The sequence below is a fragment of the Miscanthus floridulus genome, chromosome 19 (assembly GCF_019320115.1).
Source record: "Miscanthus floridulus cultivar M001 chromosome 19, ASM1932011v1, whole genome shotgun sequence".
Classification (NCBI taxonomy): domain Eukaryota; kingdom Viridiplantae; phylum Streptophyta; class Magnoliopsida; order Poales; family Poaceae; genus Miscanthus; species Miscanthus floridulus.
In genome coordinates, this window is record NC_089598.1 from 114220263 (window position 1) to 114234626 (window position 14364).

Here is a 14364-nt window from a genome sequence, read left to right on the forward strand (position 1 = left end):
CCTGTCACTTTCCCTACACGTAGAGCAGGCGGTGGCTCAGCGGCCGCTGCCACTTTGGCCCGCTCCGCGCCTCCCCGCTGAAGCTGTTGGTGGATCCAGCTGGGTCAGAGCCGCTGGGGTGTTGGTTTTGTCCTCGCGCGCTGGACGCCCTGTGCCATGGCCGTCGCCGGTGTCTCCCCTTCCTCGTGGGCGAGCTGACGCCCGGCCCGCGGTTGCCTATGCTGTCTGTCCGCTCATTGTCCTGAAGCCGCCGATCTGCTCTTCCTGTCTTCCTCAGGCCAGCTACCTCTGCTCCAGCAGCTCATTGCACTAGCTGTCAGCCCCACGGAGTCTAGGTTAGTACCAATCTATCTCTGTCTCTATATGTGTATTGGCTTTTGGCTTTGTTTTGAAGGCTTTCAAATATAAATTCATCTATCGATTTGTTTTGTTACATGGGCGCTAGGTTGTTGTTGTCGTCGATTGAATCTATGATTCATTACCGAGGATATCTAAGTCTGCTGGTTCTGCAACATATACTTTGTAGTAGCTGTACTTGTTAAATTAGCATATGGATTCTGCATCGGGTCTTACGGTTATGCTAGCTAATTTGCTTTGGCATTTCTAGTCTAGTTTATTTAGATTTCAGCTTAATTAAATCACACATTTAATTGAGGCGTTGTGCTAGGCATCTATGGCCACATATTATTCTAAAAACATCTTGCTTTGCAGAATACTACAGGTCTGCACTTCTTGAGATATCATAGCTAGTCATGATATACATAGCTAGTTCTGTTATCTTGGTCTGTATGAGATGTACTGAAGCAACATGACTATTATGCATACATAATGTTATTTTTTCAATTTTACGAAATGCTATATGACTATCATGCATACATAATGTTATTTTATCAATTATGGTTCCTGATGCTTGTTCCTTTTGGAGCATGGAATATTTGTTGTTGTCTGCTATTGTGCCATTACAGATTTCTTAGTTAGAGGTGGCATTAGCTACTGTTTTCATTACAGTTTTCTTAGTTAGAGGTGCTGTCCTAATATGGATTTAAGTACTAAAATGCATAAAAGAACATTTGATTTGTGTGCTTAAATTTTTTTTGTTGGCATAGTTTTGGTTAGAAAAAAAAATTCATGCTTTAAATGACCTTTTAAGTGAACCTAGACAATATAAAAGTGGTAGATAATTTAAGTATCTTTGTTGTCCTAAAAATTTCATGATTTTATCCTATCCGGTTTGGGAGCTATGAAATTTTGAAGTTTGCTGTCAGGATTTTGCGGTGTGTTGTACTGAGATTTTGTATAATTCGATCATGTTAGCTTGAAAATTAGCTCCTGTTGATAACTAAGTAGTTTTAGTGTTTTTCTTAAGATTTCCAAATTGTTAAAGAACAATATTTTTGGTTGGCTAGAACTCCAGATATGAATTTCTAAACTTTCCTATCAGGTTATGTCTATGTCTGCGCAGCAATGCTTCTTTATACTTTTCGACCCTGTTAACATAGAAATCAAGTCTATATTATAACTAGAAAGATGTGTAGAACTTCAAAAGCTTTCCAAAATGTTAAAGAACATAGTTGTCTGTGATCTAGAACTCTGGCTATGATTTATTCTTTCGATTGTACTGTTGTTGTCCTGAAATTTTAGATCTTGTAATTACATGATTTGCCTATTTGTATAGCTTCAATAGAGCATGGTTCCTGTATGTGGGCTGTAGACGGTATATAGTTTTCAAACTCCAACTAATATTGTTCTCTAGGTTTAGACTGAGCTTTATTGTTTGAGAAGTTGAGTTAATTAAACTGTAGGGTGAAGCAAATGTCTTTCTTTTACACAGCTGTTTTCAACTTGTTGTTAATGCTTGATCAAGTTAACTTTGCTGGTTTCTACTTCTGTGGATCCTTGCTTTGTTATGTCCATCCAAATATTTTAATGGTTAGCATAGAGTTAAGTTAATACACTAAACCTGTTGTGTAGAGGTTCAGCTTATGAAACTATTAAGTCGTCACCTTCAAATTTAATCTAGTAAAGGCTTTTCTTTCTGATTTGTTGATCTTGCTTAGGCCGACTATGTTTTTTTGTGAAGCTAGAACATGCTTGCTTATATTATTGCTTTGTTGCTTGCTGGCATGAATCAATTTGCTATTATTAAGTGCAAGTGGCATCCATTTCAGCGAAAGCGTACTATTAACTTTTTTTTCTTATTTCGTCATGGGTTCCTATTTTGGCAATTTGAGTATTGGAATTTAGCCTGGCAACTATTAGCTGGTCTGTTTGCTTGTCAATTTCAGGTTCATTTTTTAGTAGCTATCTCCATTTGTACCACTCTCTCTCTGGTGTGTGCGTAACAGCACCAAGGCTGCTCGGCCAAGCCTGCTGATCCACCAGGCCATCTCTGGTGTGTGCGTAGCAACAACAGCAAGACTACTACTACTACTATACTGAACTACTACTACTCTACTCTACTGAACTACTATTACTCTATCTACTCTACTCTCTTCCCTAGTTGCTGGCTGCAACTCTTAACTACTGGCTGCTACACTTCTCTACTCCTCCTCTACTCTACTACTCTACTATTACTCTATCTACTATTACTCCTCCTCTACTCTAATCTATTATTTACCATATCTAAGTTACCAGATTTTGATCTGCAGGGGTCTTTCAACCATGTGGCAGCAGTCAGCTATTTTTTGGAAAGCAGCAGGTGCTTTTTTACACCTTTTCCTCTCTATGTTTGTTAAGCAGCTGTTGCTTTTTTTTTGCCAAATCTCCCCTCTCCTCTCCTTTCCTTTGTTTTGCCGATGATGAAATTGTTTAAGTCCATACATTATATGGAATATGAGCTGATGATCAAGAACTTGTGAGGAACTTGGCATCATTAGCAGCCGCCCCTACATTACCTTCTCCTCTCTTCTCTATTATGATGCCTTGATGCTCCAAGTTCAAGATCAGATGATGATTGACATGTTTCTAAGGCCTCTACTACTGCTACTTCTCGTTTTTTGATATATTGTTGTTTTATAGGACTACTTTGTTTTATAGACCTTTTTATTTCTTATACCTTATCACATACCTAAAGCATACTTTATTGCATCTATTAGAACAAAGCGTGAAATAATATCGTGGACACCAGACAGTGTAGCCCGATGCCCCGAGCATGATGAGCAGCCATCCCTTGAGGAGCAAGCACTAGAGGACCAACTTACTCAGGAACAGTTCGATAACAAGGTAGAAAAGGATCTAGAAGTGATGCTTACTCAGGAGCAGTGTGACGAGGAGGAAGGGGGAGCAGGAGAGGCTGCCGAAGGCGAAGAAGAAGAGGATGATGATGATGATGACTCAGAAGAGGGATATGAAAGTCTCAAGAATCCTTTCCCATGTGAAGCCAGAAGGAGGCCAATAGAGGAAGATTTGGATAAGGATTTTGACCCGAACAAGAAGGTAGGGAAAAAGCCTTAGCTTGTAAATTTTGCTAAAGCTTTGGCTGTGTTACCTTTGCTAACACTTTGACCTGTCGTATATATAGGTCCCTCCTGAAACTCGGAAAAAACGACGTTGACGTCCGCGACATCTCGTTGGACAAGACGGAGTAGAGGAAAGGAGAGTAGAGGCAACAACCACAGAGACGGATCATGATGCCTCTGCTCCACAACCTCAAGACACAACCACGACTATCCAGCCTAAGAGGAAACTAGGGGATAGAAAAGGAAATCTATATCCAGATAAAGCATGCTATGTGATAACGGAGGTCAGGTCAGCAGGGGAGATCCTTAAGCTGAAGGAATTAAGAGGACGATTTCATAATGCGATCGGGGCCCTAGTAAGAGATAAATTAAACCCAGCAATCCCTAACTAGAAAGAGGTACCAGAGAACACAAAGAATGCACTATGGGATAGGCAGCTGAAGCTCAATTTTAGATTTTTGGAGGGTAAGCACGAATTGGTAAAAAAATACTTTTGGGATGATGGGAGAGTCATTCCGACGTTGGAGGTCGGAGCTCAATACGAAGTATATCCAAAAGGGGTTAACTTCCTTCAACGAGTTTGGCAAAATAACTCGTAGTCAATGGAAGGAACTCGTGGCTCAGAAGACTTTATCGGAGGTATTGGAGCTTAGTGCCCGTAACACCGAGCTGGCGAAGAGGAACAAATGCCACCATCATCTAGGCCCCGGTGGCTACTATGCCAAGGAAGAGTAGTTTAGGAAGATAGACGAAGAGGCCACAACTGCTGGGAATATTGATATGACGAATTTGAAGGTACGCTCAAGGAATTGGATATATACGAGGAGTACAGAATCATCCTTCGGTAATCTTAAGTTTAATAAGTCGGAGACCCAAGAGGCAGTATCAAGGATATTGAAATATACTAAAGACAAGGAGAAGGGCTCATTCAATCCTTCTAGAGAGAGGGACGAGCTTAGCCTTGGCTTGAGAAACAAGGAGCACATAGGCCGCACTAGGGGGATAGGGAAAGGATGACCTGGAAGCAAGGATTCAAAGAGGACAAGCACATGTACAAAAAACATGGCAGAGACCGAGAGACTAGTCTTGAGCTCTAAGTGAAGGCTCTAGTTGTGAAGGCGCTAGAGGAGCAAGGACTATCTACGAAGCCACGGATATTAGTGACATCGCTGGGAGAACTGGCATTACTTGACAGCCCTCTGAAAGTTCCTAGCAGCCAAGGTTCCACTGCAGCCACAACCCTCGTCGATCGCATATGGGAACCAACTAGTTGCACCTTGGTGTTTCTCAGCGGCCGACAGAATACTGTTATGGAGGTGGCAACGGGTGTGGCACATCCTCCCGGTGGCTTACACCACAATAATAAGATACCGCCGGACTACACTAGGGTCGAGGTGCATACAGTGAAGTCTGAGTTCATGCAGTGGAGGATAGACTACGCAACTCCCGAGGGGCTAGTGTTACTCAGAGACATTATGGGACAGTTCATCCTCTAGCACAAACAGGACATTATATTAACTGCTTCTTCGTCGCCTCCCTCACTCCTAAATTTGGAGCAAGTTATTGAGGTTGGGGAGATATTTTCACTGTCTCATGACCACCACATTCCTGAGATGCCACATTCTTCCTCGCTTCCTAGCGAGCATGTGCCTGATGAGATGCCACAACCTTCTCCAGCTCGTACCGAGCAAGTGCATCATGAGATACCACAGTCTTCTCAACAAGCATAGCCAATACATGAACAATGAGTGCCTCCTGAAGAAGGTGATGCACAAGAAGATGAGGACGTGCCTGAATGGAAACTTCGAAAGAAGCTTCCAATCACCATAAGGCCAGTTTATGTTTCGATCAAAGACGTCTCGTCGGTGTCCAAGTGGTTTTCCCATGACCAGTTCAAGCCTGAGAACCAAGTTAAAAAAGTCTCATCACGGGGTTCTGAGGAGGCCGTCACCAGCAAACTCCACCAAATTGCAAAGCAATATCCAAATGTTGATGTCATCAAATGATCAAAGGATTGTCCAAAAATATATGAAAGAGGCAAGCCCTTCCTACCAAACCAGGACATCCAGCGCCTACCACTTGGAATGAGAAGGTTCCATGATTGGTACTTGCGTGTTCTCCCAACGAGCATAGATCTCATACAAGCATGCTTTCCCACCGGCACATTTGGAAGCCCAACCGGGAAAATTATCTTTGACTTCAATGACATGTACACATGCTTTCACCTGGGAGAAATGGAGATGAATCTAATTCGCACGTGATGCCTATAAGTCCTTGTCCTCTCGATATGATATGAATGTAATCTTTAAATTTTGTTGTAACTAACCCATACCGTGATTTGTAGAATGCAAGTGCACATTGTCAAACAAATGCCAAGTGTGAAAGCCGAGTATCTAGACCCTCAAGCTATAGCCCAAACCAATTTTAATTACCGTAAACAGTGGACACTGGATGTCAAAGAGCTAGCTGCTGCAAAGACTCTTCGGAAGAAAGAGCGCATCCGTACGGCGAAACTAAGGGAAGAGACCCTTAAGGTTGCGGCATACATTGCCCTAGCTTTCAAAAATCTCCAACAACACTCTACTATATGGCTACCATATAACTTCGAGTAAGTTCAACTCTATACTTAAAGCTTCGATATATTTTATTCGATGCAAAAGAGCTTATCTAGTTCTATGATTAAATCCATACAGCAACCACTGGATTTGTATAGCCGTCGATATCGGGAGGAGCATGGCATGGGTCTTTGATTTAATAGATAGGGATCCGGTGACATATAAAGACTTCATATCGATTCTCAAGACATATACATATCGACAATCCTCATTAGCTTATATGTTTGTATACATACTTGTAATGTTCACTTTTGGATTCTAACAAGTTGTATTTGCTAAAATAATTTAAACATGACATTTAGGTTCTATGTCACTAATCATCACAGAAGGCATGATCCAGCAAGGAAGGAAAAGCTGGCTATAAAAACATTATGTGCGGTAAGTGTAACTTACTCCTTCAGTACTCTGTTACATGGCTGTCAAAAACATTACTTAATATTTTTATATGCAAAACACACAGTGCCTCAAGCAGAAGTCTGGGAGTGTACATCGTGGATACTATACATGTTCTATGATGAGTAACACCGGTGCCTACAGGAGACACCCCTTAAGGATAAGTTTGAACCTCTTCACCCATGGTATGAAAACTTCGTATATGGTATGAAATACTAAACCGAAACTTATTCTCTTGTAGTGGAGAGAAGAGAAATGAATGAAAAGAGACCCATATAAGGATGACCAATTCTTAGAGCTCGTCGGCGACCTTTGCAACTTCATATTGGACCAGATTGTACATGTCAAAGGCGCCTACCACGACCGAGAGTCCGAGTTAGGTATAAATCCTCAATACCAATACCTTCGTGAGACTGAAAAGTTAGCTCTAGGATGTTGATAACAATGTGTATGAAATTTGTATATTTAATAATGGATCGTAGGCACGACGACAAGGACGGATGCAAGCCAGCCGTCCGTCCCAGCGATGATGTTGAGCGATCAACTGGGCGCAGCGTCGCACACGCACAGGCAACGCCAGGGCCCAGGCCACCACCACCCCGCATGCGGAACACATGCCGCGGCACCGGCAGGCACGCTGGGCGGCTGGGGTCCCCCGGTCCGGTCTGCGCGGGCACGCCAGGGAGGGAGGGAAGGGAGGGGAACCCGGTGCGTGTCTCGCAGCGGGAGCCGCGTCCCGAGCCTAGCCCATCTGCAGCTAGCGACTCCGCACCGCGCGCGCGGGACCTGACCGCCCGGCGGCGTCGGCCACCCCATGTCATTGTCGCCTACCGGTGCCCCGACGCGCGCGCCTGCCTGGCCGCTTGCGCGTCCTGTCCCGTCCCGTCCCGTCCCGTCCGAGCCGTCTCGTTACGCCATCGAACAAAGGCTGCCTGCCGTGCGCGGCAGCGCTGCTGGCCTGGCCGGGCCGGCTGCCCTCGACTCGAAGTGGCTGGTGTGTTGGACGTACGTACTGCCACGGGTCCGTCCGTGACCGCGGCCGGTCTCTGCGGATTTTACCGGTCACGGCAGCATGCATGCGTCAGGCCGCTGCCGATCGATCCGGATTCCAGGCCCCAATCTCTCCCCGGCGTGCGTAGCGTCCTTTCCCGTGTCCTTGCGCTCCAGCTAGCTCTCCTCCAGCCTTTTTCCCGGCGGAGATGAAGTGACAGAAAACGGAGTTTGTTTGCTTGTGCAAGCATAAAACATGACATTTCACATCGGCGCGTCCCGTTTGGGACGCAACGCAGCTCCGGTACAAATCTCTGGTGGAAACGCACAAACGAATCAGTGCATGCGTTGTTTTTGTGATACGGAGTACAACCATCAGTTACAAATTTACAACAACTCAACTTTACCTGCCCTTGATGCATGTCAGTATTACGTACCTGTTACTGTAACTAGTAATGGTATTCGTTTTTTCTGACCAATCATCCGATCAAAGAGAATCAAATACTAATTCAGATGTAACTTTCAGATATCTGAAATAGTTCTCTACTTTTTATTTTCTTTGTGATAATAAAAAATATTCCCTAACAACAAGTATAGAGTTGTTTTGATTTTTAGTGTTATATGAACCTAGATACAAATGTGAATTGACTCTTTGGTGTGACTATCTATGTAATAATACGTTACAATGTCGCATGAATCATGTACTAAAAAGACAATAGACTTCGGTATGTCATGCCAATGCTATTGGGCAACTAACGTATTATCTATTGTATTATTTTGCTTAAGTATAATTTGTTACAATTTGGAACCATGGAACACTTGAATGATTACTATACGTGTCATCTATAGATATTGTTTCTACTCAATATCCAGAGAAATGTTCATGACCGACATTATTTGTATTAGTCTCATCCATATCTGACAGACTGACACACCTTTATCCGCTTTTGTAACTGAGATCATCCACGTCTGTATTTGGCTATTTGCATTTGACAACTATATGTGTCTGAATCAGGGGCGGAGCCAGCTTATTTTTGTTGTCACATGACAACAATGATGTTTTGTGTTTACCTTTGCAAAATAGTGTTCATAGGTGAAGTTTTTCATGGTTTAGTGAAGATGACATCAACAACTTTTGAACCTAGATCCGCCCCTGATCTAAATCCGAGAGAAAACATGAAAATAATATATGAGATCAGTAGTATCCGTCCGTATTGGATCCGGTTATAGCCTACCTGTAATAAAACAAGTCGCTTACCAAAACGATCATGCAACAGAGTTCGTTAAGAAAAAAAATTGATGCAATTCAGTGTTGTACAGAGATGAACAAAGTTGGCTGGGGTTCTAGCAGAATGAGCACATTGGGTTTTTTTTTCTGTAGTCTTTGTGACTTCACGTGTCGCCTTTCTCAAATTTTTTAATTAAACCTTGCTCAATTATTATTTTTCATAAAGAAAACTGAATTTGCTTAATCCTACGACTCAGGTTTTTGTGCTGGGGACGAATGACCAGTTTTGTTGCATACAGGCTGTGTTTTTTTTTATTCTTTGGTGGTTTATGTTTCTTGTTGTCCCTCTCTTCTTCCTCGCCTTAGACGATGTGTCCGGTGGGATTAATCTTTAGGGTGCTGGGGAAGGATGTAACAAAGTCCACCGGGCAAAAGAAGCACGTGACTGTGGTGGGCAACATTGCTTGGAGATAATGATAGCTAGCGAGAGGTAATTAGGTCAATCACAATTAAAGTTTCATCTGTATTTAATAGGTCAAAAGCATTTTTTTATGACATGACAAGTTTTTAAGAAGACATAAAACAAGCGAGTTTCATGAAAATAAAATTCTCTGGGCTCGGTTGTTAGCTGTAGATGAGTCGTGAAATTAAACATATATAAAATAAAAGAACGAAACTATGTAAAGAATGATTGTTTCATCTTAATAACGTCATGAAATTCTCTATTTAAAATGGCCTTATGCCAGCTAGTAGGTCGCTGTGTCATTTGAGTTTTGCAGAGGATGGGGCTGGTAAGGTAAAAAAAAATGTGGATGTATCAAAACGATGGTATATCAGAGATATGCTAGTCTACCAAAGGGGGCATTTCCGGCAACTAACCAGCCGGCCGGCGGCCCAGAAAGCAGGGAGGTCCGGTCCGGGTCCGGGTCCGGGCGTCCCGCCACCGGCCAGGCCATGCCACGACAGGACAAGCTTTTTTTTTTTTTTTTTTTTTTTTTGGTTAGTGGTGTTCCCTACTATCACACTATCACACTATCACACTATCGATCACGTACACCAGGAGGGTCGTGGTCCCATCGTCCCCGTCGTCGATGCTCCGTCGTCTGAAGTGGATAGCCGCGACGAGACCTGCACCGGCCGGAAGATCACCGGCGCGCCGTACTGCGGGTAGAGCAGCATGAGGACCGTGGGCGCGTGCACGTAGCTGGGCGACCGCGCGAGCTGGAACCGCTGGAGCACGACCGCCAGCGTGAGCTTCGCCTCTAGGAGCGCCAGGTTCTGCCCGATGCACATCCGCGGGCCGAGCCCGAAGGGGATGAACGCCAGCGGGTGCGACGCCGCCTTGGACGCGCCGCCGCGCGCGAACCGGGCCGGGTTGAACTGCGTGGCGTCGGGGCCCCAGAGCGCGGCGTCGTGGTGCATCGCCATGATCGGGATCAGCAGCTCGGTGCCCCGTGGCACGGACACGCCGCCGAGCGTCACGTCGCGCATCGCGCGGCGGATGGTGGCCACCGCCGGCGGGTACAGGCGGAGCGTCTCGTTCAGGATCATCCCCAGCTGAGAGACAACAGGGAGGGAGGAACAAACAAAGTGAGACTTTTTGTCGTAGCGGAGTTACCGAAAGGCCCCCCTGGGAAGGAAAGGGACTGCAGATGTTTGGTGGTTTGGTTTGGAAAGAAAAGAAATGTGCAACGGGGAGCCAGCTGGTGTGTACCGTTTTGAGCTTGGGGAGGTGCTCCTTGGACGGGAGCTCGTCGGCGCCGCACACGGCGAGGACCTCTTGGCGAGCACGCTCCTGCCAGTCCGGGTGCATGGCCAGCAGCACGGTGGCCCAGGTGAGCAGGTTGGTGGTCGTCTGCTTGCCGGCGAAGAAGAACGTCTTGCACTCCTCCAGCATGTCCTCCACGGGGATCGCCGGCGCCGCCTTCTTCGTCTTCTTGTCGTTGGCATTGATCATGAACCCCAGCAGGTCCCGGAAGCCGTCGTTGCTTCCCTTGTCGTTCAGCTCGGCGGCGGCGTCATCGTCTTGATGCGCGGCCTCGAGGCTGCGGTTGCCGATGAGCGTGACGAGTCCCCGCCTGATCTCCCTGTCCAGGCTCCACTGCAGCCGGTTCTTCTTGGTCGGCAAGAACCTGCGATGGAGGCGCGAATCAAAACAAGTCAGTCCACGATGACTTGCAGAGGGAGAGGAAGAGAATCATCTCTTGAGTGAATTGAGCCTGCTTGACGAATTGAACGAACCTGTACCCCGGGACGAAGACCTTGCGGAAGGCCTCGGACGCGAAGGCCATGAGGCGCGCCTGCATGCGGAACACGACGCGGCCGGAGTCGTAGCTGCGGCCGAACGTGGCGCGCGCGATGGCCTCCTCGGCGACAGCCTGGTAACACTCCGCCACGTCCAGCTCCACCTCGCCTCCGGGGGCGGCGGAGGCCATGGTGCGCCACCGCTCCGCCAGCGCCGCCACGGACCTGCCGACGTGCGGTGCCAGCCGCTGCGGGAAGGGAAGGGATCCATCGACAGGGCACGTGTCAGTGTCGCGCCACCATTGATTGCCGACAGCGATCATCAGATTAAAGCGACTGAGAGAGACAGATAGAGAGACAGAGCGGTGTGCGCGTACGTTGAGGTTGTCGGGGTAGAAGGCCGGGGTGAGGACGCGGCGGTGGAGCGCCCACTTGTCGTCGTGGAGGCTGATGAGGCCATGTCCCTCGAGCTTCCGGACGATGGGGTGCGCCTCGTAGCGGTCGAACGCGTCGGCGTGTGTCAGGAGGACCTCGCGGACCAGCTCCGGGTCCGCCACCGTGAGCCGCGGCGTCGGCCCGAACCATATCAAGAACATGGGTCCTGCATGCGCCACCACAAGCCGCCGGAGCCACCACCGCCATTAATATATCACTCAGCTCCAGAGCTGGACAAGCGAACCAACGACGACGAGCTCGACAAGAACGTAGCCTAGCTATCTAGGTGCATGCGTATGCGTACCGTAGATCTTCCTCCAGTAGTGGTAGAACGCGAGCACCCGCGGGAGCGCGTCGTGTGAGTCCGGCGGCGACATGGGCTTCGCGGCGGCCTCCGCCATGAGCGCCACCATCTCCGTGACGCAGCCCAGGAGGAAGCGGTACGGCGGCCCGCGCACGCCCTGCCGCGCGAAGTGCGCCTCCAGCCGGCGCGGGCGCCACCAGAGCGCGTCCGCCACCCGCGCCGCCACGTGCATGAGGAGCAGCAGACACGCCCCCACCACCGCGGCAACCGCCGCGGCGTTCCACGTCCACCACTGTCCCGACGCTTCCGCCTCCGCCTCCATCTCCATCGATCGCGCGCCTTCTCTTCCCTGCCTGCCTGTCGAGACGACGAGACACGAAGGAAACACGGCGCCTGTTTTCGCGGCCGGTGCGTGTCCTGATCACTACAGCAGAGCAAAGCGGTTCTGTCTGGAAGCGAGCCGGTGAGGAGGGCGGGAAGCGGAGGCCGTTTATATAGCAAGCAGCAGCAGCGGCGGCAGGGCGGCCGGCGGCACTACTGGGCCCCACCAAAGGATAGAGTAGTCAACGATGTGGGCTTGGGCAGTTGAGCCTGCTGGCCTGCTGGGCAGTGGCACCTTCCCCGTCCTCTTCCTGCACTGCATGCGCTTGACCATGTCAGCCGGCTGACGTGGCGTCTCAGCGGCAGGGCCAGGAGTTTCTGTACGCAGGTGATGGTGATGACTGATGATCTGCCATGAACAAGTTGTCTTCCTCCTCTAACCTACTCATCATCTTGGTGGTGTGATTTGTCATGGCAGTTCACGATTGTCTTGACCTGCTAATGAGTAATGATGATAAAGGGGTTTGAAATTAGTGAGTTGGTTGGGAACGCCCGTACCTGACCGTTTATCTCGTTGAATTAAGATCTACAACGGCTGTACTGCAACGCTGCTGATACGCAACTGCTTTAGAATCTCCAGATGTTTGCGTCTCAACCATGTCCGACATTTGGTCGACATCTGCCATATAAATATCTCATGTATATAGATATATGTTTCTATAGCTAAACATGATCTTGAGATTCTTAAAGTAACCAAAATGTACATGTAAATATATAATGTTTCCTTTTTTACATTAAACTAGAACTATATATATATATATATATATATATATATATATATATATATATATATATATATATATATATATATATAATATAGAACTACTATCCTGTAGCTGGCTACAAAATAACTTATTCTGTAGTTCCTTTGAGTTACGATAATTACTATATTAATTTATGAGATTATAGTAACTCCTTACTAAGTGATTTAATATAACATTATGGTAAATATCCCCATGTGTTATATAACCCAACTATCGTAAATATGTATTGCCATTATCGTAAATTAGTATATAAAATTATCGTAAATGGAGGTAGCTACAAAATAACTTATTTTGTAGTTGCCTACTAAATATACTCTCTCTCTCTCTCTCTATTTTTTACGACAAATGTCGAGGTGCCTAGGCAGCGCTGGAAATGCTCTATTTGATCACCCAAAATAAAAGAGAAAACACACCGAAAGTGTAGCCATTTTTCCTACATTAAAAAAAAAACTTCTGTAAGACCTCTTGTTCTGAGATACCGGCGAAATCTATTTTTCTAGGTAATTCATTTTGCTGTGGAACGATATCACTACGTAGAAAGCTACTAGTAAACTTGTTATTACTACAAGAAGATTATGTTTTTTCGAGGATACTAATAGAAGATTATAGTAGATTATGAAAGAAAAGTATCGTTGTATATATATTGACGGCTCTTCGTGTCATGCCAAGTGTTTACATGTCCATTTCTAGCTTTTTCGGTTAAAGACGAACAAATCTTTGTCAAAGGTCAGGAGTACCAGCAAGCAATCCCTGTAAGAGCCCACATTTCCACTTCATTATGTCGTCTAAGTCACGCTAAGCTCTCACGTTGGCCTTTGGTTTCTTACGTTACGGTCACAGACCAGAAGAAATTAAAAATCCGGCTGCTGCAACTTTGCACCCCTCTACTTATTTTGTTTCAAGAATTATTGCCATTATTCTTAGGCCATGCATTATTTTTTTTTTCTGATGGTGCGAAATCTGTTGTTGGGCGGTCGACAAGCTTGCATAGTCGGAGGTGTCATGTCGTCCAAGTCCAAGCACAAAATTAGTCCAAGGGAAAATAACTAGTACGACGACAGAGAGATCGAAGCGTAGTTTTTTTCGTGGTTGGGGCGGGCAGCGGGCAGCGGGCGAAGGGCGGTTGCGCGCGGCGGACGGCGACCGGTGGCCCGCGCGCCACATGGAGTCCGCGTCGGCAAAGCGCGGCCAACCGCTAGAATCAAGCGCCACCACCACGCATGCATGTTCCATAATGGATCGCGGGCACTGACTCCACCAAGCTTGATGCTTATCCTATCTACAAACCAGAGCATCCATGCAAGTAAACGATGGCGCGCTTCTGTTTGGATGATGTGAGTCTGTGTTGCGGCCGCCGGATCGGGTGGAGGCGAACCCGGCGGGAAACGAGGTGGGCGGCCGGGCGCGCACGGAAAGACAGGCGCGCCCGTGTCGTCGGCTCGTCTCGTCCCGTTCGCACCGCATGCACGCAACGCAGGCGCAGCGCTTGATTGGAATTGGAAGCCGGCCGGAAGGAAAACGGCAGCTAGCGGCGGCCACGGCCCGACGCGAG

At 47.0% G+C, this 14364-nt stretch overlaps 1 protein-coding gene across 3 annotated transcripts; it reads right to left on the reverse strand.

Annotated features, from left to right (window-relative positions):
* Positions 1-9391: 9391 nt before the first annotated feature.
* On the reverse strand, positions 9392-12214 carry LOC136529018 (cytochrome P450 734A4-like). Of its 3 annotated transcripts, none has more exons than XM_066522038.1 (5): positions 11668-12214; positions 11306-11529; positions 10932-11176; positions 10399-10816; positions 9392-10241 (listed from the first exon to the last, which is right to left on the reverse strand). In XM_066522038.1, the coding sequence occupies exons 1-5, from the start codon at positions 11993-11995 to the stop codon at positions 9732-9734; spliced, it is 1725 nt and encodes a 574-aa protein (XP_066378135.1). In that variant the 5' UTR covers positions 11996-12214; the 3' UTR covers positions 9392-9731. The 3 variants fall into 3 exon arrangements, with proteins under 3 accessions (XP_066378135.1, XP_066378134.1, XP_066378133.1); XM_066522037.1 differs by having other exon boundaries at positions 10926-11176; XM_066522036.1 differs by having other exon boundaries at positions 10926-11529.
* Positions 12215-14364: the final 2150 nt, after the last annotated feature.

Bases quoted from the DNA above. Each gene is read 5' to 3' on its own strand.
- LOC136529018 (XM_066522036.1), bottom strand. From the start codon at position 11,995: ATGGAGATGGAGGCGGAGGCGGAAGCGTCGGGACAGTGGTGGACGTGG. The intron at 10,817-10,925 runs GTTCGTTCAATT...CCTCCATCGCAG, and splicing joins GTCTTCGTCCCGGGGTACAG to GTTCTTGCCGACCAAGAAGA. The intron at 10,242-10,398 runs GTACACACCAGC...GTTGTCTCTCAG, and splicing joins ACCTCCCCAAGCTCAAAACG to CTGGGGATGATCCTGAACGA.